At 41.3% G+C, this 26,619-nt stretch overlaps 1 protein-coding gene across 11 annotated transcripts in view; it reads left to right on the top strand.

The window, feature by feature from the left end:
* LOC121079623 (transmembrane protein 132B-like) overlaps positions 1-26,619 on the top strand; it is a 252,359-nt gene that overhangs the window by 158,171 nt on the left and 67,569 nt on the right. For 10 of the 11 annotated variants that reach the window (XM_040577156.1, XM_040577160.1, XM_040577158.1 and 7 more), the window contains one exon: positions 20,220-20,405. In XM_040577156.1, coding sequence (XP_040433090.1) covers positions 20,250-20,405 — 156 coding nt within the window. In that variant the 5' untranslated portion in view covers positions 20,220-20,249. Of the gene's footprint in view, positions 1-3,100; positions 3,304-20,219; positions 20,406-26,619 lie in introns of those variants that run through there. The other variant, XM_040577163.1, reaches the window with a different exon arrangement.

Genomic DNA, 26,619 nt, shown 5'->3' with positions numbered 1-26,619 from the left:
GCAAACCTTGTAAGATCATTGCTGAATGGAACTCTAAAGAGGATACATTTATTCTTCAGCAAGGATTTTTGCTCTGTGCTGTATCATAACAGGTGACAGACCAAAACATAACAGTGAGTTATTCAATGTAATTTCTTGAGCTGGATGTACAAGTTGTAGTAGATACTTTGTTTTGCTTCTGCTTGTTTTGAGTTGTCCACAGGCTGTTTGTGGTTTAAGCACATTACTTGACATTTGAAATTTCCCAAGTAGCTTTCCTAAATGTAGTCTATAGATGTGTGTGCACGTGAGGTACTGTGAGTTTTCTTCCTGCATACAGTACTAATAATGAGTAGGTACGTTCATGGCCATTGCTTGTTGTGGCTTTGAATAAAACCCTCGTAAAAAGCTTTTCACACCCAGAATATGTGAATCTCTTGTGCACGTGTTGCATGGGCCATATGTATGGTGAGAAGCTGTCCTGTGGATACGAAAGGTTGTGCAAATGTGGCGTGGGGTCTTACTCGATGTGCACAAGTTGTTCTGTCTTGCTCATCTCTTCCCATCTGCTTGTGGGTGAATGGCAGAGCTATCTCCCGGGACTGTGGGGAAACTTGCTTTGGTTTGCTGGCAGCAATTCCAAAACCAGTATTAAAAATGGCAGCAAGTCGACAGGAAGTGACAATGAATCAATTTTGAGAGCCAAGGCCCAAATAGGCCATCGTTTCAAATTTTTCAACTTCCAATTAAATTGAAATTAAATCGAAATATAGTTCAAAGATAGAAATTTTTGATTTTGAAAGCATAGGCAGTCTTTTAAAACAGCAACAAAAAAGGGCTTTTTCCTTGATTTTGTTTTTCTTCACTGTAACAGAGTAAGATCCAGGCACCTGCAAAATGTGCTGCGGCAATTGTGCTTTTCAGCCCGAAGCATGACTTGCCCTGTGTACGTTTTGTCTCACTCTGACCACATTTGCTCTGTGTGGTGCTGTTACGCATGTAGTAAGGACTAAACCTCAGCTAGAGATTTCTGGAGTGCTGCTCCTGTGCTTGTTGAAGCAGTCTTTTTGCTCAAGCAAGACAAGCTTATGGGTTTGGATCTACAGATACTCACTTCAGTATGGGTAGTGGGTGACCCGTGGGCTGGCCATGTGATAGGAATGCATCTAGCTGAGTGAAATGAGAGCATATAAACGTTCTTGTCCCCTGAATGAAAATTACAACTTGATGTAGAGATACATGTAGAAGATATGATGAGGTAAAGAGAAAATACCACGAGAGTGTGTTATTTGTAATATAGGCAAATAAATTTACTCTGGCAAAGCCATCCTAAATTATTAATTCATGAGTTTGTTAAAGTAGAGAAAGGTAATTATCGTTTTAATTATAACAAAACACTTTCCAGATTGCTGTGCTAATAATTAAATGTATTTTCCGTAAATTTATTACGGTGATTGTAAGGACTACTCACTTGAAATCCATTTTTATTATTACAAATCATATATTTTTTTCCAAGGTTAAAGACCAGAAGGAAAGTTGCGGGAAAGAAATATGTTATATATGGGAGAAAAACTATCATTATGCTACTGATTGTAGTACTGATGGCTCAGTTGGTAGCAATTGCTCAGCTGTTCCAGAACGGGAGCAATGATCCAGGTGGATCAAGGACAACTTTCTTATAAAGAAGAAAATGATGCCCCTCTTGACTGCTTTTGATATCTATAGGTCTCTGGTATTCTTTACGGAGACATTGCTATTAGTTCCTGTGTCCTGTGTGATTGAGTGTGCTCTGTCTCCCTAAACTTTTCTTGGGTGCTCTGTTGGATATAATTCACTTCCATTCTAAATTTATGTGGAGTATCACGGTGTGGCTGTTACGGGGCTTCTACTTTCTGTGTCAGCACGTCCTCTGATGTCCCCACTGCAAGCAGAGAATTAGGACAACAGTGGCCACTGGCGCTGTACGGCTGGTGGGCAACGCCAGGGCTACCTGACCCGAGCTGTGGCCAGCGTGGAAAAATACTGGCTAAAGGCAGCCGTCTCGCAGTCCTATAAATACTGGTCCTGAGCAAAGAGCCACTTTGAGCTCTCCAGGACGGCAGTGGGCTGTGACCTAGGATCTCCCCCTGAGGTGGGACGCCTCTCAGGGCAAGACTCGTGTCCGTCTGTCCAGGGGCTGCCGCGAGGGGGGAGACCTGCTTTGTTGGACAGCTGGGCTCTCAGAGGGTGTAACTGAGTGGGGACTCAGTACAAAGGCAGGAGAGTGAGCATATGTCTCAGAATGAGAACGCCATTGGGCCTTATCTGATTACTGCGCTTTGTGGGAAGTCTCCTGTACCTGCGGGCCTTTGAAGCAAGTGGCCTTGTTTTTCCTTGGCAGCTGAGGATGTGGGAACATCTACTGAGACCATGACCAGAGCACAGGAATCGTTCTGAAGAGATTATTTATGTGTTTACCTTAATCAAAAGCAAAACCACTTCATTCAGCACCCGGGGAATGCAAAAATGAGGGGAAAAGTGGTTTTCTTGATGAGATAAACACATTACAAAAGAATAGGATATACCACATGTTCCTGGAAGTTCAGGCTGGGAAATGTGTCACTTACCATGTTCCTCTCATTTCCTGTGTATTCATCTAGAAGGTACTGATTCAGCCTCTGTAATAAGCTTGTTACACACTTAAAAAGAAAAAGGCCCCAAATCCACAGCAAAACTCTTCAAACTTTTTACAGCGAAAGCTGTGCTGTGTGCTTATATGTGTTTGAATTTGAATATGAATCAGAAGAACAAGAAAACAAGAACTTGAATTTTCAGTACTCCAGTGGGTAGATGAATAGATGAGTGAAGAGAGAAAGAAGAGTAAATAATAATAAAAAAAACTCTGAGTAAAATAAAAGGCTTGTAATAAGCCTCGTTTTTGTGCATCACTCTGGGAGCAGAACCATCTGTCCTGTTGCCTCAGACACCATCCCTTTTGTTCGCATGGTCCTCTCAAATTTAAATTAAAAGAGGAGAGTTTTAGGGATGCCTCATTATCTGTATTTTCTTTATGGAAACAACTCCCAGTGCAACTTGATGTTTTCTTCAGTGCCTAGGATCTGAGCAGGGGCTGGATTGGAAGAAAAGCCTTTTGGATATATTTTGCAGCGTGCTGTTTTAATTAGAGTATTGTCATCTCTTGGCTGTTTGCAGATCTCCAAAGAAACATCGTGGCCTGCTGGGTTTTTCACTAGACGTTTGTGTGATTGATCTTCTTACCATTTTTTTCCTATCGAGATTCTTTCATTTCTGGAAACAGGTTTCCAGTCGGGCTTTGGATGCTTGGTAAATATGACTTGAAATGGGGGGGGGGGGGGGGGGGGGGGGGCGTAAATACACGCTCCTTGCCTTAGTGCATTATTTGTCTGTTCTGCATCACCTCTGCTTCTGTGGCGGGTGCTGGGCAGTAGCCAGGGCTGTGGGGCTCTGCGTCTCCGCTTCATGCCAGGGCTGCCCTGGAGATGAAGCACTTGTGTCCTGCACAGATTTTGTCACTTGTGTGGCACATCAGACCCTTTATTTTATTTTAGTTTTCCCTGAAAGAGAGGATGGAGGGGGCTTGTTCTCAGTGAAATGAAGGGGTGCTTTGGAGAGATGCCACCAAATCCAGCATGGCAACTCACAATATGCTGCTTTTCACTCACAGGAAATGCTTTGTTTCAGTGCAAGTGATAGAGAAGTAAAAACTCTAGGACACAAAGAGAAGAAGTGAGGGTAGGGTACTCGGAGAAAAGGAAGCTTCAAGCTTAGGCTGGTTCCACAAAGATCTTTTTGTTCTCAGTTGTACAAGCCAAATGCAAGCAGTTTGTACAGACCAGTGCAATGGGAAGTTTAAACCCAATGTGACATCGGGTACTGTATAAAAGGAAAAGTGCCTTTATCTTGTTTACTCTACTTCGTAGGTCTCCTTGGAACACTCACATTTTATCTTTCTAATAAAATTTTGCTTTATTTGAAATTAAATTAAAGTAATAACTCCTGCAATCACTCCCAAATGTTAAGAGCAACCTAGTATTAGGAAAGTTTGATGAAAACACAAGTGTTGGTTAAAAAGCTATATAGAGTGCCTTCAGATCTGCTTCCTGATTTTAAAGGATTTTCTTTTTCTTTTGCATTTGCTCAGCTGAAAATGAAACACAGAAGTTTAATAGTGATAATCGACACCTTCCTCCCACATTCTGCTCTGTTTGTGTGTGCCGTGGTGAAAACTAGTTTGAGGGGCTGGGGCTCTGAAGGAGAAGGGTTTGGTTAAAAAAAAAAAAAAAAAAAAAAAAAAAGGTGTTGGAAAGTATTAGTTTTTTTTTTGTTGTTTGTTTGTTTTTAAGTCCCAGACTCTCTTTTTCTTCTGATTCTTTACTTTAAAAGAATTTTCCCCTGCTTTCTTAAATCATTCTTTTTATAAATTCTTCCCCTCTCCTCCGATGTTTCAGTATATCAGGACTGCCAGACTTGATTGTTCTGCAGTCCTATGCAGACAATGTCATTGCTTCACCCCCTAAAATATATATATACGGAATTATTTTATTCTTTAAAACAAGCAGAGGTGTATAATGTCTCTTTCAATGCCTCCAGTCAAACTGTATAAAACTAATTAACCTGATGTTCTGGTGTTAAAAGCAATTTAAAGACAAATACAACTTGGAAACCTAAGAATGCTGTTTAATACCACTTTGTGGGAAATGTGGTAGAGGTTACTTTTCTCTCATAACACAGTTTCCATATTCTGCTTATGAACAGAGGAAAATGCCCTCAAGGTTTTTCGTGTCTTTCAGAAGTATTTTTTGAAAATGGACTTATTTAAATAAATAAATAAGTAAATAAAACAAAGCTACTGCTCTTCAGACCCAGTCTAAGTCAAAAGCTAAATTTGATCCATGGTATAAGTTTTGGGTGCTGTGAGCAGCATCGTAAAGCAGGAAGAGAAACATAAAATTTGGTATGTTTTATTGTCCATGTTGATTGCATCAGTGTTAATAATAATTCACGCTGTATTCGTGGTCAAGGTATGGCAGCCGACGCAGCATTTGTTTGATGCTGTGTCTGAAATCACTGTTAGAAAGTGAGCTGATAGAGACTACCCTGAATTCTGATACAATACTGAGGAACACTTGATCATTCAGCCTGGTTAGCTTATGCAGCTGTTCGTGCTTCTTGGTGTTGCTTTTTCTGCAGTTGGGATCCTCTGGATGATGGTCAGTGAAAGCTGCAGTTTGGTAATGTGATGATAAATGAGGCTGGGGGGGGGGAGGGAAAGGGGCCAAAGCCCGAGGGGCCCTGGTGCTCCCAGAGCAGCAAAGAGGTGGCAGAGCAGGGACAGGGAACATGGGCTTGGCATCAGAGGACTGCCAAATGGCAACAACAAGGGAAAGGAGGCGTGTGGCTGGGGAGGCAGCATGGAGAGGGATGCTGTGAGGAGCAGTGGGTATCTGGGGGGACAGGGGTGAACTTCAAATGAGCAAGAGCAGAACAGAAGCAATTTCTGTTCATTTCTAAGGCCACTGCAAAGGAGCAAGACCAGAAGGGATAGATGTCACGTTCTGCTCCCAGTACGTGTTTGAATCCTTATCAAAGCAGTTTATCAACTGATCTCATTTTCAATTATAACCTGCAGAAGCATTCATATAATTAGATGTGCTGTTGTAATCCTTTTGAAAACAAAATATGGGCATGGTGCAGCTGATAAACTGAAGTAGTAGAAGCAGCTAATATATATCTTAATAAGTGATAAGTCTTAAGTGTGTATCTAATGAATTCTAATGGTATCTTTTTTTTTTTTTCTAAATTTATCTGGTATAGGCATTAGTAAACTTTGAACTTGATATTCCAGCCAGAAGTTATTATATGTTGATCTTTTAAAATTTATGATTCTCTTCAGGAAAAAGGATTAGATTTAAATGAAAATAGTTCTTCATCTTCTGCCCACTGAAAGCAGCTGTTAAGCTCACACTGGCTTGAGTCCAGCTTCTAGGTGGTTGTGCCCTGTGCATTAAACGTTTCTAGGGAGTAATCTGGATAATTCTTGGTCAAATAACTAGCACATCGTACTTTGGTAGGTGTTCTGACCACAAGAGATTGTGCAAGGACCTGGACACTCAACTGGGAGGCTGTAGTTACAATCCAGTAGATGGGGCTCAAAACGAGCAGGGATGCGGCCACGCAGAGGGGCTGTGCCAGGGAGCGGGTCACTGGTGGCAGGCGTGGGGATGCACTGGGGAGCAGCCAGCTCGAGATGGAAGTATCAAAGCCAGGTTGGATGGGGTTTGGAGCAGCATGATCTAGTGGGAGGTGTCCCTGCCCATGGCAGGGGTTTGGAACTGGGTGGTCTTTAAGGTCCCTTCCAACACAAACCATGCTGTGAGTCTGATTCTATGGAGGCATCTGCCTGGAGACCGCCTGGGGCGGGCCAGGGCTTGCTGCAGCTCAGGAAGCGTGGGTTAGCTGGGACCAGGTGCGGAGTCTGCACTGACACCTGATCTGAGGGAAGAGCTGGGTATGAGCCGCCTTAGTTCTCTTCCCTTTGATCTAGTTGCTTTGAGTTTTCCCTGTTTATTAATTAAAGGTTTATTAATAAGGTTTGTTTAAGGTTTTATTGTGATGATATTTGGCTTTATTTGAATTACAAAGGCTTTTGGTCTTCTATAGGTACCTTATTACGATGAAGAATCATAGCAGTGGATGTCAAAGCTCTGGCTGACCCAGGAGTTTATAATTCCTTTTTTTTTTTTTTTAGTTTGTCTGCTTGTTTGTTTTTTAAAATGGTCACAGCATGAACTCTGCCTCCTCACTTTGCAGAGTTAACAGGAACTGGAATTTCCTTCCAGCATAGCAAATGGCCCTTCCTCTTTGGGTATATGCTGTTCATGTTGGCTTTATGTCCTCTCTCTCCAGAGACTCCTGGACATCAGGATTTTCTTTCTAGCAGAAGAGACGGACAGAGATCCTTCAAAAACCTTGCTGTAAATCCTTTAGTGAATAAATTCTCAGCAAACACCAACAGCTGATTTCCTTCTGTGGGTGGAATTTGACAACAAGAGCAATGAAAGCAGAGAAACAAATGAATTTCATTCTTCAAACAATATTATTTGCAGGGCTGTTACACTCTGTCTCCCTGTCTGGTCCAGATTAGCTGGGAAGCACAAGCAGACTGGCTGAGGACCATGCAGGAGGATACATCTACAAGGCCACTTCCATGGTGCAATTTCCCTGACAATTAATTTACTGTGGGGCTTACCACTTGGGATCTATCAATTCCCATCTTCCTTTTTCATCCAGCATGAAGTGTTGGACTGCTCAGCCAGGACGCCAGGCTTGCTTTACAGTGGTTTTGTTACTGAAGTATTTTATGTTCTGTTCTACAATCAGGTTGCCCTTTGGATGATTCTTCCCTCCTCTTTTCTACATTCAGTAAACAACCTCAACTTGTTCTGTCCTGCTATTTAGTAAAGATAAATGGTTTGGGAAACGGAATTCTCCCAGTTCAGTTGATCGTCTAGAATAAAATGATGAACACACAAGATTAAATTAATAAAAGCACCAAATTGCTGGGTGGCTATTCCCATTACTGTATACAAGCTAGACAACATCCTCCTCCACCGGTTTCCTAATTTGATAAATGCCTTGAGCTGATTTCAAAATGTGTGGGTTATTTTTAACCATGGTAGCAGAGCCATCTGTATTGTATCTGATGAAGTTCTGTGATAGAGCAAATTGATTTATTCTATCTCCTTACAAGTTATACTAAGCTTTATGTTATAAATAAACTGGTTTGAAGTACATGATGTCATTGAGCTTGAAAGTCTCTAGATAAATTCATGCTTAAAGGGTTTGGGCTATCTGTATGAATTTAAATCGGTGCAGATTGTTGTATCTCTTTTCTCTCTCTGTCTTGTGGACTGCAAGCTCTGTAGGGTCAGGACCGTCTTTATAGTTGTGTTTGTAAGAAATGCACGGAGGGCCCAAATCCAAGACTGGTGCTCTCATATGTTACAGTGATAAAAAATAAGAGCAATCAACAAAAACAGAATCACACATTTGATGGCAGGATTTTCAGAAGCACTGCGAGGAACTATGTGCCTAATTCCTACTTGTTATGAAATACACGGAATTAATTAGGAGCTCATTTCACTTGAGGTATAAGCAGTCCTGGTTATAGCAGGGGCGAGCTTTCTGCAGTGGCAAGTCGGAACTGAAGGCAGTTTGAGACCTCTGCTTTGATTTCTGTTCCAGGAGGTGAGCAGGGCTGTCAGTGGCACAGGCCCTACACTTCTTCCCTTTGCTGTGCTCCAAGGGTCACTGGGGCTCCTGTGAAAGTCCAGGGGGAAAATGCCCATACCGGCAAGAAGAGGGAATTAATCAAACGCTGGGAAAAATACCATTAAATCCTGTCTTGACTGCTTACAGGACCAGCAAAAACTGTAGCTAAAGTAATGCAGGACTTCTAAAGATGTGAACTAGAATTGCTGTCCCTGTTTTTGGGGCTAGTTTGTGAGAAACATTTAAGACAGGAGGTTGCATAATGAGCGCCGTGTATAGTGCAGATTTCACTGTAATTAAAAAGAAAATGAGCAATGCTTTAATTGAGATCTGAAGATTAAAAGTTAAAATCTCAGTATCCTCTATACTTATTGTCTGATAGGAATTACATTGCACATGTGTAACAAACCATTGCATTTTAAAAATGGAACCATAAAGAAGCTGCTGTAATTTAAAAGCAGCCAATTTGCTAGGAGTACAGTTTGCAGCTCTGTCACTTGCTAATCAGTCTGTTAAACATAATAGCCATTCTTGTCTGGAGGCTGTTAATCATGTTGTGAATGCACTTATCAGCACATATTAGAAATACAATACAAGACTTTCCAACAGAGGAATGGATGCAATTACTGCAATCAGTATACGTTTAGCTACTGTCTTATCATACCATGTTTTTCTTTCCATTTCTTTTTCTTTTTTTTTTCTTTTAAGTAGACCAGTAATGACAGACTTTCTCTTAGTAAACATAAAGGACACACTTGAAAGTGTTGTTAAATCCATGGAGATGCTCAAATGCAACCTGTCGGTCCACACGAGATGGCTGCTGGCTGGTCGAACCCTTTGTGGGCACAGCAGTGCGGGAAGCTGCTGTCATTAAGGGTTGTGGTGTTGGTGTTCAAGGCCTCTGAGCATTTTCACTGATGGGCTGGGAATTTGTTTGTGGAGGGATGGATTACATGGTGGGGAGCTGAAGTTGCTGCATTTGAATTAGGCTAAAGGAACTCAGCATACGGGTGAGCTCTATTTATTTCTGTATGTTGCAGTGCTTCTCTACGTCTAAATCAACAGCAGTGAGGGATCTCAAAGTTCTTGAAAGGGGATATTGAAAAAGCGTGAAAGCTAATTGCTTCCAGCATGACTACCCACCAGCAATGGGCGTAAATACAGCTGTCTCAGAGAATGCCAGGACTCAACCAAATCTAAGGATTTCAGCTAAACAGTTTCCCAGGGCTGTGCATATTCTTGTGCAGGGAGGAAGGGAGTTGGGAGGGGGGGCAGGAGGAGGGTGAGATTATGAAATCCTGAAAAGATTCAGAAAAGAGAGGAATAGAAGAACGATGATTTTGTAAATTTTGCTTTGCATTAACCCTGCGTGCTAGGACTTGTGATATTTTCTATAGTGTAGCATGATTTGCAGTGCATGCAGGAACCTGCTTTCTACCAGAAATCCTTTTATCTGAGTCTTTGTTCTTTACGACAGCTGGTATTTTTGCTTAGGTAACATCTTTAATTGTAGCAGGGAAAATGAAAAAGCAAAACCATCCCCAAACTGGGTGTTTATTTCAGTGGGTAATAGGGGAATCAGCGTAACATCACGCATGTCCACCCCGGCATTGTTTTTGTCACTGTTCTGTTCAGGTCATGCCTGGCTCAGACTCCCTGGTTTGAAAAATGTGCGCCGTCCTCCGTGCGGTACCCGTGGCGGAGCTCTCCCCACGGCACCACAGTCTGCTCTGCCTCACACCGCTGAGCAGCTCAGCCCCGCTCCATCTGCAGGTTGTTACAGCCTTCGCTGCTGCGGAAATTCCTTGAAACGAAGTCCCGGGGGGCGTTTTATGGTATAAACAGGGGAGTGGGGAAGGCAGGATGGGACCACCGCTTCTCCCCTTTCCATTTCTAATTATTCCTTTTCAGAGCCTAAATGAATTAACCTCACTATTACTCACTCACAGCCAGACTCATTTATTCATGGTATGACCTTAGCTCTGAGCAATATCCCAGCAGCTCCCCAGTGCATGCCATTAGCTGTCACTGCGTTTGAATTCATCGCATGTTGGGAAATCATTGTCTTGCAAGTGTGACAAAGTAATGATTACTCTTGGAGAAGGTGACCTAGAGACGTTTTGTGGCGACCCATTGTGTTAACCTTACTTGCATGCCATTAGAAGTAATTGTGGAATGATTCTAAAAGGGAGAGAATGTTAAATTCGCCCCTCTGCTTTTTGTCGTTTGGAGTGATCTTGGCACTTTTAGAGAAATTTGGATTCATTTCTAGGATAAAAATAGGCTTTAATGGAGTGGTGTACTGTTTCTCTGTCTTGCTTGTAGTTTTGTTGTGAACATCAGGACTGTAAGCTGATCTCAACGAACAAAGGGAGGAGGCGCACAGTTATTGTAGATGGCTCTTTTCTGTTCTTACACTGAATGCAGACCCTGCTCCACCCTCTGTTTGCTCAGCTGGATGCATTCATGTCGTTTATTAATTAAAACATGGGAAACTGATGTTCGTATGCCAGTTCCACATTTTTACTGTCTGTCAGTGGGTATCAATACTGAGAGGAAAGGCTTCACTCTTTTTTCACATAATTATCAGAATATAAATAAAACAATCTTATGCACACCGGGCCTCTGAGGGAAGTGGGGGGAGAGGAGGTCCTGTTTGTGCTAATGGACCACACTCATCCCTGCCTTAACTTCTCTGAGGATGTTGTCATGGCTGTTTATTTCTTAGCAGAGAGCGTGAATAAACCACGGGATACCCTGCACATTATCTCTCCATCTGAGAGCACATTAGGTTCAAAGATAGCTAGGTCTAATTCATTAGCTGCTTAATCTTGTTTAAATCTGAACAGAATGTAGGAGGAATAAAATAATTCTTGCTCGTATTCCTATTTTGATTCGTTCTTTATTTTGTGCAGGTGGTATTGTAGTAGCTTCTACAGGAGATTCATGAGTTCTGTGCACTCTTGGAACACTTCAGAACAAACCCCTGTTTTTTTAATTTTCCGTTGTCCTTGCTACATGCTTGGCATTCTGTTACTTACTCGTTTACACCCTCTGCCCATTAAGCAGAGGATTAAGTTCAAGGTGTCGCATTAGGCTTTTAAAATCCTCAGGAGTAGAGCACCATTTGTCACTGTTTTCGTGCATCCTTGAGTGAATAAGGTCTGTTAGTGCCACAGTGCATCCTGTCTCCCCTTCCCTTTCATTCATAAATGCAGTGCCTGAGGAGTTTGCATCTTTAGATCCCTCTGGTTGATTTTTTCTCCCCAAGGAGATCCAGCTGTCAGCCTCAGCTGTAATTCTGAAATCAAAAACAGCAACTGAGTTGCTAGTAACTTTTTCCTAGGTCTAATTGGCATTTTTCTTTACTGGTGCATTGCTGTATACAAATGAGTCTGATCAATTACTGCTAATGCCAGGCAAATAAAATTGTAAGCTTTTTAAAATGCCAAGGAAAGTTTTTGTTGGAGGTGTGGTTTTAGTTGTTAGGGTTCACTCAGGTCACTTATCCAAGCTCTTCTCTCTTAGGAAAATGGGGAACCTGTGCATGTGTTTGTAAATGTAACATCCAAGAGCCTTGCATAACTACATGAGCTCAGGAGCTGTCACACAGACTCACTCTTCCTGGTACCCACAACAAATTTGGAAGAATGTACAGAGAAATTAAACTGTTTCATGTCTTCCATGTTGTAGTTGGCTGGAGAAGAACAAGACTGAAGAAGCATCTTCAGCTATGCTGAGCTGGTAACCAATAACCTAGGGTAGGAATAGGGGGGGAGGGGGAGCTATGTGAGAGATTTGCCTTTTCTTCTGCTTAATTACCTGCAGGAAACACGTTTCTTTGGCTGTTATGCGGCGGCATTATAGGCAGGCTGAGTCAGTCCCATGCATTGCGGTGGATTTCCAGCAAGTAACTTTTGGGGTCAATCACTGGCTCCACCATCAATTCTCTGGGTGACCCGGCCCATTCATTCTGTTTAATTTGAGGTGAACCAAAATGTTTGCTGCACAGATGTTAATGTGCAGCTGGCTGAAGATACATGTCTTGGGTTATTCAGCTGCAGCGCAGGCAATGGTGAAAGTAAGTGTCTCCTGAAGTTGTATTCTCGTTCATTTAAAGGTCTTTTGAGAGTCTCTGAAGGGAGATGTTCTTTGTATGGAAGCTATGCATTGCAAAGAAGTTCTTATATCACTGAATTTTTTAGTCACTGGTTGTTTAAAAATCCATCATTGCTTTATGGTGTATTTCGGCTGCTTGCACAGCAGTGTGAAAATACACCGTGTGATTATGGTATCACATGGTATGTAAATATGTAAGGATTTCTGAATAGTTCAAGAAAAATTCTAAGCACCATTTGGGCTGTGGTATTTATTAACTGGTTAGGATTCAGCATAAATCTTTCATCAAAAAATCATTTGTTATTTTATACAAAAATAGCTCCCTCTATATTTGCATCCAACATCAGCTAAACCCTGGCCCCTGTTTCTTATTGGATGTGTTTGTTATATTCCCCAGCAAGATGCTTTCTCCTGGCAGAGAAGCTTTATTTTAAGAAATACACAGCACAGCAATAAAGAGGTTCTAAATAGTAGTCAGAAAAAATATTCGGTGCAATCAAAGTGCATTTTTAAACCCCAGAAGCTTACATGCTGTTTCAAAAGGGGAGAGTCATGACAAAGGAACAAATGGAGTCCCAATGCCCAGCGTAGTTACCAATGGACAGCACCAATTACATCCATACTGAATTTGGTTCTAAAAGTCCTATTTTGTTAAAGGCTAGCTAAAATAGTATCTAAGGACTCTTTTACCAGAAGAATTTCTGTACGCTGTCACAAGGGTAGAAGCAAATAAAAATAATTGAAGCAATTGTCTCAGTTGTCTCCAGGGTTGTCATGATGATGTTGATAAAATCAAATAAAGTGGAAGTTATTGCAAGTTGTTAGTGAGCAGCACAGTTGTGAATTGGCAGTGGAAGAAGCTGAAGAGCTTAAAAGGTTTGCTCATTATCTAGATTTATTGTTTTCAGTTGCGGGAAGATGTTGGCTAAGCAAAAATAACATGAATAATACCTGGTCTTGTGGTGTGTTTCATAGAAAAATTTCTTCTTCTTTTTATGTCTTTTCCTAGATTATTAAAAATTGCTGTCAATACATGCATTCTTAACAGATTTAACAGCTTGGGTTTATTCTATTTAGCCACGTACACAGCCCATGCATCTGTGAAGTGTGAGTTCCTACGGCAGTGAAAGAAAACCGAGATTAGGCACCAAGACATGTTTTGAAAAAGCCTGTGGTTGGGGAGCAGTAAACTAGACAACAGATCAAAGTTCTCTGCTAGAAAGTAGAGCACATTCTTAACTGTGAATTTGAGATGCATCACAGGAAGAAACCAAACAAACTTCTTCCATCCCTGCAAATGTACTGGCAACCTGCCATCCAGCCAGTCTTTGTTCAGTGTTTGGGATTTCTGCCTTGCACTTCTGTTCTGGGGTGTGGAGCTGAGGAAGAAGGAAGAGTGACCAGGGCTTTTTTCTAGCATTTGTCCCTGCCTCGCACCCCCAACTGTGCGGGTTCCCTCAGCAGAACAAACACCTCTGGGGGCCATGCAGTGAGCGGTAGCACCACTGTCATCTGAACATATCCCTGCTGATGCAGAAGCTTGCAGAAATTCTCAGGACACACGTGGAGTTTTCCCTGGTTTCCAGGGACGTTCGTCTATGCTGCAACACCTGACAGGGCTGCCTCTACCTGTGTGCACTGGGCTCCAGCCAGGCTCACCTCCAGCACTGCTCAGGAGAGGCTCTTCGTCAGCAAACTGGCCCTGGGGGGTGGCGTGAGTAGGCTGCTTGTATCCATCTGTGTGTCCTTACAGCATAATGAAAATGGATGTGCTGGGAGAGAAGGGCTTAGGTTGGTAGGTCTTAACATCCATTGTCCATCACCAAGTCAAACTTCATACGGAACACGAAGATGTATGTTCGCTTCGTAAGTTGTTCTCAAATAGATGTTGTACTTAAGGATGTCGTAGCTGCTAGAAAATATCCTGGATTTAAAGGCAGTATCTGCTGCCAGTTCCTCTTAGCTGATGCCCACATTTAGGAAAGCAGCACTCAGTACTCAAAGTACACCGGGTTGCCAGTATGCAAATCTTTGCAATTCGGAGAGGTGGATGCGGCTCTGTTAGCAGGTATTAAGTCTCATTTCCTTCATCTCAGACTGCTGGGATGTTTAATTTCCTTTAGGGGGAAGAAGGTCAGGACCTTTAATCTGGATCTTTTCCCCAAGAGGTCCTGGACGTCTGCTGCTTCGTTTGGACTTTGGCAGGAAATTAGGGTCTTGAGCATTTCCTATCAGTTGTTGAAAACCTTCCTGTTGGAACTGTTTGCTCTTCAGTAAACCATGCTTATGAAATTAATCCTCTTGAGATCAAAGGAGTGAGACCTGGATTACTGAAATATTTTATAAACTAATGTACCTTGCTTATATAATCCTGTTCTCATTGAATTTGGTGGCAATTTGTCAGAGGAGAGTAAGAATTGACCATTATTAACCTTGAGAAGATTCGCAAGCAATGTGATACCAGACATTTTATCTCCAATTACCTAGTGTCTGCTTCGCTTTTTTTAGGAGTTTTGTTTACACTGCTGTGTGCCTCATAACAGTTTTGCCATTTACTGAAAATGTTATTTTATGAATGAATGAAACTCATGATTTCCTGTAATAGCCAACTGCAGAAGGTTCTGACTTTATCAACTCAATTGTCGATGAGGCTGCAGCGGGAGCCCGCAAACCCTCCATGTGCCGGGGCACACCCAGCTGATTGCACTGCGAGTGGCCTCTGCCGTCCTCCTTCATTCATGGCTTTCTGCGTATTTTGTTCTCTCTGAAATGATGTAGGGCAGGCTCTTCAGTTTGGTTAGCAGTGTAAATCTTTCTTAATAGCTAATAATAGGCATTTGTTTATTTAAGTAACTACTAACTATTTAGACTGTCACTGCCATCATAACATCAATCAGTGTATATCATTCCATTAGTTAATTCAATAATTCCATGTTTCACTTTGACAAAAAATAGGAATAAATTTAATTTGTTAATATTTCAATGCTGGGTGACTTTTTAGTGCTTAGTAAAACCTCTAACATTAGCACTACTGTGGACACTCACATTTATCTGTAATTTTATAAGATGAACCTATGCAGTATTGATTCTTAATAAGGTAATAACTGTAGAGAAACAAAATCTGACACGGCTTTTTTTTAGATTCAGATTCCAAAAACCATATTTTTCTTACTTTTTTGCATGTACAGGCAGATCCAGGAAAAAAATCAATCAGAATAGATTTAGCAAGGTAACACAGTAGGTTAGCCTCCAACAATGGTTGAATCTTGGTGTTTTAACTGAAGAGGCTCTGCCTCTGGTGGAGCACGTGTTCCTTTATGGCTTTAAGGCACTCCAGAAGTAAATGCTTCAGGTTCAACCTGGCGAGCTGGGCAAGGCTGTTGGGCTCTGCGTCACGTACAGCACCTGCCTGCACATCTAGCACAGGTTCCAGTTCTGGGGCTTAACAACATTTCCCTGTCCTGGTTACTCTTGTTTGCATTCTGTTTGGAGCTGCAGTTAGGCTTTACTTTGGCTGGCTTTGCATTCTTGTATTCTGTGCTAAAATGTTGTGTGTGAGGTCAGGTTGACAACCGTGCCCGCTAAGTCTGCTGTGTACAGAATGATGATTGTATATGTTATAAGGCTTGAAAAGGCTGCTGGGGACCTGGTTTGTACGCATTAAGCATATCTGAGTCTTGACAACAAGAAATTCTGCAAAAATCTCGGGTTCCTGAAGCACCACAGAGGCAGTGTTGTGAAAGTACACAACAGGATTATAAATTGCAATAGGAGGAAGAAGGTCTACTTGCTGGAGCTCATGAGAGGAAATAAATCCAAGCCCATGCTTTCTTTTTCTCCTCTCACCAGAAGAAAAAATGTCTAATGAATGTCTCATGTCTGAAACACTGGGCTGGATTCATCAAAGGGAGTTAGTAATTACCAAATTGAGAGAATCATGAAGCGCTTTTCTAAATTTGAAAAGGCTCATCAAGAATAATCAGGAGCAGGCAAAAGTAATAGTTATGAACTCATTTCCATAGAAATGGACTTATTAGCAAGCATGCCAGCTGCCTAAAATTATAAGGTCTTTTCCTTGTGCTTGCAGGAAATAATCTTTTTTTATAAAAGTAATTTTGACTTTTTATTTTTTATTGCTCCTCTAAACTCTAGCTAGGGCTTGGCAAAATCCTTCTAAACCCGGGCAAGACTTCACTGGACAATAGAAATATTTAACTAAAAAGAGAAGAAAGATGTGAAAAGGAGAAGTGAATTATAGTCCTTAGATTCCATCAGGCTCTTCCAATAGTGCAAACTTATTTAAGAGAAAAATGGAGTAAGTCTCAAGAAAAAGCTGAAAAATCTTTATAGGATAAAGTTTGGTTTAGTGGGATTTAATGGCTGATAACAGCATGAGTTACAGTCATCATCTTCTCTGCGAGTGGATTTTCCCACTTGTAGCATTTTGTCTTCACCAAGCACTTACAGATGACAGTGACCACAAAGACCAACGTTGGTCAGAAGCTACAAATCAGAGCGAGGAAAAGCTGAAGATTTGCCATGGCAGGGTGGAGTAACTCCTTTTAAAAAGGTCTGCAGTGCAACGCTGCATATCAAGGAGAGAAATTTAGATACAGGTATTGTGATGTGGAGTTACCAGCTAATGGAGCTCACATAAGTAAACGCTAACCCTTAAGGTCTCGATTATGATTTAATTCATCTCTGTTTTTACTTTGGCAACCTCCATCAATTTCAGTGGAAAAGGCAGTGGTCTCTCACAGGGATGGTTAATAAATTGCAAGAATTACAATCTGGTACCAATCTGCCCTGCTAGGAAAGAAGCCTCTGCAGGAGATACAGTACCCAGTTGAAAGGCTCTAGTCTGAACCAGAAAGACATTCATTTTTCACGTTTCATCATGGGGTCGTTACAAGCTGTATTCAGTGAAGAGACTCTGACAAAGAGAGTGGATTAGTCCATGGGGTTCTCTGTGACCCAGATACTGTAACACTTGGCATTGCTTGAAAGCCCAAGCTTTGTCCTGAAGAGGGAAAAAAGGAGACCATAGTTTTGAGAAAATCCACTGACCTGCTGTTTTGAAGGTAACTGGAAACCTGCTGGTGAATAAAGGATTCCAGAAAGTCGAGTACTTGTTTGCTAAAAACTGTTCATTCAGTGGAGAAACTCTGTAAGGGAACGCTACTTAGATACAGTAAATGCAGCGCTTCAGCACAACTCCAATGAAAGGTGGATCCTTATTTAATATGTGTTAGTATCGCATGCTACGTGGCTTGCTTCTGAGACAAAGCAGAGAGCATTTGGCAAGCCCCGTTGTTCTTCCAGAGACGAGAATTCTCCTTGGATCCAGGAGCACCACCTGTCCCGGGCAGTCACCTTTGCTTTCATTTGTACGTTACCATTAGGTTTAGACCCCAGGAAGGTTTCTGTGTCTGAGTTGCTGCTCTTTTCTAGATGCTTAGCGGCTCACTTCCAGTCCAGGAGTGCATAACCATGTCTGTCTTTAAATGAAACTTTTCTCTTGTATAGCAATAGAGTGAAGGTTCCTTGCTGTGCTAAGGATGCAGTGAAGGTCTTTGCATGTTTGTAGGCATGAGTCGTGCTGCTCGCAAGCAATTACTTCTGTTTGCTTATATAGGCAAGACACACACACTTTTCTTAGGGAGATCTGAGTCCTGGACTTTCTTAAAAGTATAAAACCACTATTACTGATACTTTCGAGATGTATAAAAGGACAACAGGAAAGGCATATTTGAAAGCATGATGGACTGAGCTGAAAGAAGAGCCAGTCACTGGGACACATGGAATTAATTTATCAGTGCAGACTTATCTGACACACTGTTTAAATGATGAATTCAAAGCAAAACCCTCCATCAGTGGTTTGGTTCAGAATTTGAAATTATTTGTGCGTGTTTGTGAGTGGCAACTATTGGGTTGAACAGATTGAACCTAAACTGCAGATCCAAACATACCTTGACAGGCCTAATATCCACATCCATAGTTAGCGTAAAGCACATCTCAAAATTTCATTTCTGCATTGTGAGCAAATTCATTTTATGTAATTTAGATAAAACAAACTGCCAGAAGTGATAAGTGGAAGACTGTGAAGTTGAGTGCTCAATCGTGATGCCCACAGTGGTTACGCTTTTTAACAGAAAAAGGCTTAATTACATCTCTAGTCCTCTGTAGTGATATTCCTCTTAAAGGGCTTTTGCTGGTTGTCTGGTTGGCCACCCAAAAGATGCCTTTACAGCTTCTGGTTTTGCCTGAAGGTGGATGTTATCTTCTGTTAGCATGGAAAGTATTTATCCTCCAGGCATTGGAGCATATGTTTGTGTTGTTTGTTGTCAGGAAGAAAACATGAAAATCAATAATTCTTGTTCAGATTTTTTTTCTTTACAATGTGCCTTCAAAAACATATGGCAAAAACAGTTTCTGCCTCTGTGCAATTGGGAAGAGGAAAAGAATGTTTAAGTGTCTGTGCTTTGTAGCAGCAGACTAAAACTTTCTTTGAGCACAACTCTTGGAGTCGCTGTTTGAGGACACAAAAATAAATGTCCCAAGGGAGAGGACAGAGGGTGAAAGTACGGAGAGCGAGCGGGTGGTGCTCAGTGCCTGCAGGCGGAGGACACGTCCCTCGGCTCTCTCTTGTTCCTAGTAAGAGCACATTCAAGATGTTACAGAGTGGCTAGCATGCTGCAAGTTCAAATTTTATCCTATTTTATGAACTTGTACCCTGAAACTTCAGAAATACTGATCAAATTGGTTTTTTCTTCGATGTAATATGATTAAATGGTTGGGTCAGCAGTCAGGTTAGCTGCCTTTCCAGCCTGCCTCTGGGCTTTGCAAGCTGCATCAGATCTCTGCACTGCAGGCGTCTGGCTGTGGGATCGGGGCAGGAATTTGTATGTTGCTTTGTAAAATACCTTAATTTTTGTGGAAGTAAAGCACCGGATGAACAAATGTCTATTTTATAAATAGGACCCTGCTGTGGATGTGTTGATTGCTGATGGTTAAGCCTTGGTGTCTGTTTTCTTACCTGTATCTCAAAGATAAGAATATCTGTCTGTCTAACCTGAGGATTAATTATTAATATTTACAATGTGTTGGACCAGAGGAGAGAGCTAAGTGTTGTTGTTAACAAAAGGAGAATTGATTTTTAAATAGAGCTCTGAATGCTGTGCATTTACATCAATTTCTTTACCTTTAAACTTCTATTCCCAGATGAGAAATACATAATGATCACCATACAATTACAAGTCTGCATCACTGATGCAAAGAATACTTTCATGAATCGAAAATAAGGACATTCAACCCCACATTTATCATCATGTATAATTTCCGCAAATCCATTTTTTCAGTGGGATAAAAACAAGTTTGCGTTTGAAAGACTTGTTTTTCCCCAGAAAAGCTCATTTCTGATACAGCATGAGGAGTGGTCAAGTATTCTGTTGTTTTGGAGCATCAGTATTTGTAGCAACAACATTATAATAATGTTATATTGAATAATTTAGCAACATCTGTGCCATGCAGTTCCCAGGGTTTGGGTTTTATTCTGTAGGTTCATCATGATTAGAGAGAATGAACGCTTGAGTTTAATGGGAGAGATGCCTCCATGTCAGGAAACTTAAAGATGTACAAGATGTACTGTCACCTTATCTTTTATGTACATTGCCCAGTGTGTGGTTTGATTTAGGTTTCTGTCAGTGTCTTGAAGTCTGAGTGTTGAATTCAATGGTAAACCTTCTGCTGAATAGGAAAGAGAAGTCAAAATATATTTTGTTATTAACATCCTACTGATGTTTCTTTTATGGGCATTCTTTTTTTTCCAGAGCAAACATCTCCCCTATGAGATCCTGCAGATGGACTTTGAGATTGACAATGCTAGCAGCCTGGCAGGGGCCCAGCAAATTACCTGGCAGGTGGAATACCCTCGAGATGACTCCCTGAGTGAACTGGTGGTCTCTGAGATCTTTGTCAGCCGAACAATGTTTGCTGGAATTGTTCCTCTTGCGATGGTAAGAACCTGCTGCTGCTTCTTTTTGCTAAATGTTTCCGTTGATTCTCGTTAGTATTCAAGGGAATGTGAACCATTTTATTATGTGCTACTTCCTATGCACCTGCTGCAAATGATTTAAATGCAAAAAATACATTTCAATAATATTTTATTTACCTGATATGCCATAATGGCTCCTAGGAAACCATTTGAGTCTTTTGTGTAAATCCTTTACCGTTTGTGGATTATTGGCCTGGTACATGGTAATAGCTCCTCTGGAACCATTGTCTTCTGGTGTATTAATGTGACCGCCATGCATGTGCTCTGAGGGTAAATGGTGCAATTAGATGGGACATTTTCAATGAAATAAATTATCATGCATGTGTGGGGAAACTTCATTGCTAAACCAAACAACTAGGCTGTTTTCTGCTTTGCTGTTCCCCAAAGAGACACACAAACCAGTGAGCTGCAAAGTGTCAATTTAATAAAAGGTCCACTTGGAGACATAGAGAAAGGACAAAATATTTTCTGAAGACTTAGGTGCGTGACTTATTTTCCAGGCAGGGTTTAAGGTGTACAAGTGCAGAAGACTCACAGCTGATGGTTTATTAAAAAAAAAGCAAATATCTACTTCTAATCTCAAATGCAGCTTTTCTTGGCCTATGCACATTTGGGCCTGATGGACCTTTTGGTAAGTACTGGAGCTTTGAGCTGACACAACTGCAGTGATTTCAGTGGGAATATTCTGGTGTAAAATTAGAGTAACAGTGATATTTATGTAATATGGATCTAGGCACCTTTAAAGGGATAATAGTTTTTCTCCAGTCTCTTTCTCCTTTTTTTATTTATTTAAACAAAGTGAAAAAAATTGAAAAAGTGAGAGCCTGGCTCTCACACCAGTTCCCTGAGAAACACCCTGGCAATTTGTTTACTTCCTCATGAAGATTTGTCCTTACTTCTCAGTCTGTCTGCGTTGGTTCTATTACACTAATTAACCAAGAAATACTGGCATTTTCCTCTGCATGGCCACTAGCTTCCCATAGTAGGGCAAAAGCAAGGAAAGATACTTCTAAATGTAAACAAGGCCCTAAATAAGTCTTATTTCCAGTTCCTACTGCCAAAGGCTGCACTTATTGGCAGCCCAATGATAGAGGAGAAATTATATGCAGGAAAGTCAATAGAGAATTTTCTTCTAGTGCTTTTTTTGAAGCACGTAAGCAGTCAGCATGGCTAGAGGAGATGAAACGAAACTCTGATTGTATGGATGGAATATTATCAAGTAGCGATGATGAATCGGATATAATAAAAACAATGTGGTGCGTGAACTGACTTCCATATAGCAGAGCTGTGTCCAAATGGATAGCATGGATTTTGTGCCATGCAGAGCACTGTGGGTGTAAAAAAAAAATAAAAAGTAAGTCCAACCCAAAAGCTCATTGTGTGAATGTTGGATCAGACCTTTGCTTCTGTCTGCCAGGGTTTTGCCAGGGTTTCACTTCATCTCTTTGCAGTTGTGGCAGCTCTTGGCTGCTTAAGCTGTCTCTAAATGTCCTTGGATGAAATCTGAGGCTGGACCTGAACTGGAGCTAATCTAATGTCAGACACTTTGTCATTATAAACTAACTGTGGAGTAAAGCAAAAAGCTTCTTGTATGATTTTATGACCTTACTCCTTAAATGGAGGTCTCATGTAGGCTATTATTTTGTCACTGCGTGTGAACATTGTTGACTTGCTTGATCCTAGGTTGACAGAAGAACTGGTGACAACAGTGGGAAGAACAACAGCTTGTATTTGCATTTCTTCCCCTTGTACTTGCCAGTTTGCAGTGCTGCTTCATTTAATCGTCACTAACTGGTGCAGGTTCTGGCACTGCGTTGCCCAGTCAGGAGCGAAAAATAATTGCTCTGTGCATGTTGCTGTGCTGTTCAGAGACGCGTGTTCCTGAAGCCCAGAGTTCCTGAGCAAACTAAATACATTTTAACATTCATTTCTCTTCAAGATTTGCCTGACTCGTTAGCAAGGCAGCCTCCCTCTGAGTGCACGTGGTATCTAGAAGAGAGTTTTGTCATCTTCTGGGCCTTGGTCTTGCAGAGGAGTACCACAGAAGGGCCCAGAAACCAGCGAATTTCCATGCCTTTGCTGATGTACTGAGCATAAATTACTTGCATGGAGCATAAGTTACTTGTTCACATGGGTGAAAATGTGTAGTTCCTTAGAGAATTTAAGGTTTGAGCACAACATTTGTTCCTTGATTTGCAGGAGTGAATGTTCTGCTGAGATTACCAAAACCTCATAGTTATTAAGGGGAACAACATTCATGTTGCATGAAGAAATGCAGTTCAGTGTCATAAAGCTGGAGAGAAAGAGATTTCCTTCCACTAAGGGGACTGAGATGGATTTAGTCATAGTTTACATGCTTACTGGAGGAGGAATGAGCTGTGAAATCCTGCAGTACATCAATGAACTTTCTTAAGAGATTTAAGATAGGACCCAGGGGAAAGGCATGGAGCTGTCAGGGGTGGGTCAGGCTGGGTGTTAGGGAAAGGTTCTGCACCCAGATGGTGCTCGGGCACTGGGACAGGCTCCCCAGGGACGTGGTGACAGCCCTGAGCCTGCCGGAGCTCAAGAAGCATTTGGACAGTGCTCTCAGACATAGGGTCTGATTTTTGGGTGATCCTGTGTGGACTCAGGAGTTGGACTCAATGATCCTTGTGGGTCCGTTCCACCTTGAGATATTCTATGATTCTGTGATCATAAGATGAATTTTAATGTATGCATCTATGTAGGCTGCTTTGGGTCTTTTCATATGAAGAGATCCCATCCATATAGTCTAGAGTATCTGTGTTCTGTTGCTGCAGTTGATCATGAGTTCATCTTCGTTTTCCATGCTGCTTTCTTAAACAACAGTATAAAACAGGAAGAGCCCCCAGATGACTTCTTCTGTCACTGCATTGTGGTGACTCGAGACAGCACTGGGGATATTTTCCTCATTAGCAGCTTGCTTTTTTTTTCGTAGATAAAGATGTGGTAGACTGCATGGTAACAGTTGAATAATAGCATGATGAAAAGCTGATTTCTTGCTTTAGTGGGTTTATGAAGCTCTTAACATCAAGTCTGATGTTCTTAACATTTACATTTGGTAGCAAGCTTGAGAGGCATTTTTTGTTGCCTTTTTTTTCTTTTTTTTGCTTTGGGGTTTGAGTGAAGATACAGCTGATTTTTGCACATTGTGTAGCAAAAAATAGCTCCTTATTAGCAGACAGTCTTGCTATAATGAATTGATATTGCAGTTTATTTCTGGCTAATCCTTTGGTATCAAATCAGAAGTGCATTAATAAGCACTGTTTTGAGATGCACAGAAGGAAGCAGGGCCAGGGAGAGTCTACAGGTGAAATGCTGTCTGGGCTTGCACCCCTCAGCTGTGCTCCGTGTCTGCTTTGCGAGGAGGTACCTGACTTAATTCAGGGGGAGAGCAGTATGACAAATGGCAATGTCTGTATGCTAGGTCCAGAAAGGAGCTTTTTAAGGCTTCGTAAGGACATTAGGAAGTAACTGGAAACTTGTTAACTTGTGAGAAAAGTAGAAAAACTTAGTGTAGCAAAGCCAACTGTTCTATGCTTCATTCTATATGGTAACCGTAAAAATGCTAGGGGAAATTTTTTTCATCTTTTTTTTTTGGAAGAGGAGGACTAAAATGTAATCTTGGACTGTTGGGAATTGCCCCAAACTATCCATTTTCATTTGGAATAAATCTCAATGTTACTTATTGCCAAATTCAATGCATTCAAAATACATAAATAAATAAAACGTTTGCACTAATGAGAGAAAATGAAACAAAATTTCGTACTGAAAGAGTCCTCTTTCTGCATCATTGGGCAGTTCTTCCCAAATCCTTGAACTCCTTCTAATTGAAACATTCAGTTTAAACAATTGCACAGGGCCAGACAGTTGGGATTTCCAAGGGAACTACATCCAGATGGAATCAGCATAGGCCCAGTGTTCAGGATTTGCTTTCTGAAAGTCATCTCTGGCCCTTCTGGGTGGGCAACGTAGACGCTGCGTGCAGTAGTAGGGGCGCGCAGAGAGGACACAGTGGGGATGTGGCAACACGCAGAGAAAAGAGAAAATATCAAGATGGGTGATCACAAGTGCATGCAACCTCCACCTGTCTCAGGAGGTGGTTTGGATGACAGCCGACTGCTGCAGGAAGGACTGGCTTTCTTTGTGGAGTCCGTTCTTACGTCTCTGCCTGTAAATCAGATGCCTGCTGAGAGGCTTCAATCCTGTAGCCCTTATTATAGAGGAACGTAGTGGGAACGCTCCAGTTAAGCTGTTCCGTCATTTCCATCGCTCCCAGCTGCTGAGATGGGTGCGGGAGAGGAGGAAGCAACCTAATCTGCCTGCATTCAGCCAAAAGCCTTATGGGGAAAAAACGTTTGGTTTATGAGGATTGTTTGGAGATGTGAAAAGACATATGAGGTAAATGGCCCCTCCAAAACAAACAAAAGAGTTTTTCTGTGTCCAAACATGGACTTATTACCTCGCTAGCAGGTGACTGGAGCACTGATTCAAAATCAATTCAGAGTGCAAAGCACTTACTGTATCACTGGCACTGTTTCCAGCCTTACTTACAATCTGATCCCAGATGGTATTGCTGTGTGCATTTTACACCATTTTAGAAACAGATTGTTTATTTTGTCTAGGATTCAGTGTTCATTGACTTACGCTGGGGTGATCAGAGAGGATTCTGAGCCTTACATACCTATCCTACCTAGTGTTTGTTGTATAAAGTAACTGATCGCTTGTGTCCTTGAAGTGCTTACACTAATAGCCTGTCTTTTTTTCCTGGATGGTTTTGTTTCTATAAAGAAAGCTAGATTGGAAAATTCCCCCCCTTCTGAGCAAGAAAATAATTTTGATAGGATTTCTTAATTGCACATATGCATAATTCTGCTCTTGCATTGCTGTAGAAGTATAAATACGTGTATTGAGACAAGATGTCATAAGATACCCAGATATAAATATGTAAGGAGTACATGATTGTTTCTCCTACTTTTTCAGACTGCTTTAGCAGTGGTCAGTGAAATTCTAAGATTTTGGACAAGAGACTGAGAAAACTCTTAGCTTCCAAACTGTAGCAACCTCTGAATCATGCAGAGTGTTATGTTAGTCCCAGAAGCTGTGTGGTTAGGTTCTTGCTAGGAGGAAATGTGGATATGGAAATGAATGAAAACAATCTGTCTGCATTCCTCTATAAATGCAACTTCACAGATCATTCTAAACTCATTTTCTGTGAACTGTCTCACATAAAATACATGATTCTCCATTGTCCTGTAACTGCTAGAGCATTTTGTGCTAGTAAAGGGATTGGATAGCCTTTATAGATAGGGAAAATAAATAAATGTTAATTCCTAAAACTCATGCAAATTATCAAATTATTTTTTCCTAACTACACTGTTATTATTCAGTATTTATGTAGCACTTTATATTTTCAGAACACGTTACAGGCATTAATTATCAGACCTGAATACGCCGAGCTTGATAAGAATGGAAATTACATGGAAATTAAGTCACACTTACTCAGTTTTACCTGTTTCTGAATGATTTGTGACTCACTTTTTGTAACCCCAAAGGTACTTTTAAAACACTTAGGAAAAAATCTCCCGATAATACTGCTTAATATCTCTAAAAACTGTTTCGGTTAGAAAAGAGGTAGGATTTATACCATCAAGAACTAATGACAGCACAGATGAGTGGCTTTGAAGACTGTAAATGCTGTTTATCACCTAAAGCTGTGCATAACTATTTAAGCCGATTTAATTCAGGTAAAATGCATGGATGGGAAGGATTACTCCCTTAATTTGAGGCTTACTTAGAAGCTGGAATATTTGACTCTTGGAGTTTTCTCTGGAGGAGAGCAGGAGAAAGATACAGTTTTGTCTTAATTTTTTTTACTGTAAGTTTGTAAGAGGAAAAAGCTGCTAAGAAATGTTACCTGAAGGAAAATGAAAGAGAACAAACACTGTCCTGAGGTGGCTGCTTTGGAGGCAGCATGCAGGCGTCTGGTGTGAGCGCTGTTGCCCTGCCCTGCCCTGCTGCACGATACAACACATCCCTAAAAACCTTTGAGGATCTGCGCCCGGCTGCTCAGTTTAATGCTCAGTGATGCACTGTCAGATGAAAATGTCAGCTGCTTTGCTCCTGTGAGGCTTATTTTGTTTTCTTTTTGACGATAA

The sequence above is a fragment of the Cygnus olor genome, chromosome 17 (genome assembly GCF_009769625.2).
Source record: "Cygnus olor isolate bCygOlo1 chromosome 17, bCygOlo1.pri.v2, whole genome shotgun sequence".
In the NCBI taxonomy this organism is placed as follows: Eukaryota; Metazoa; Chordata; class Aves; order Anseriformes; family Anatidae; genus Cygnus; species Cygnus olor.
Note: the sequence above shows the minus strand (reverse complement) of the source record. Positions and strands in the feature narration are given on the sequence as shown.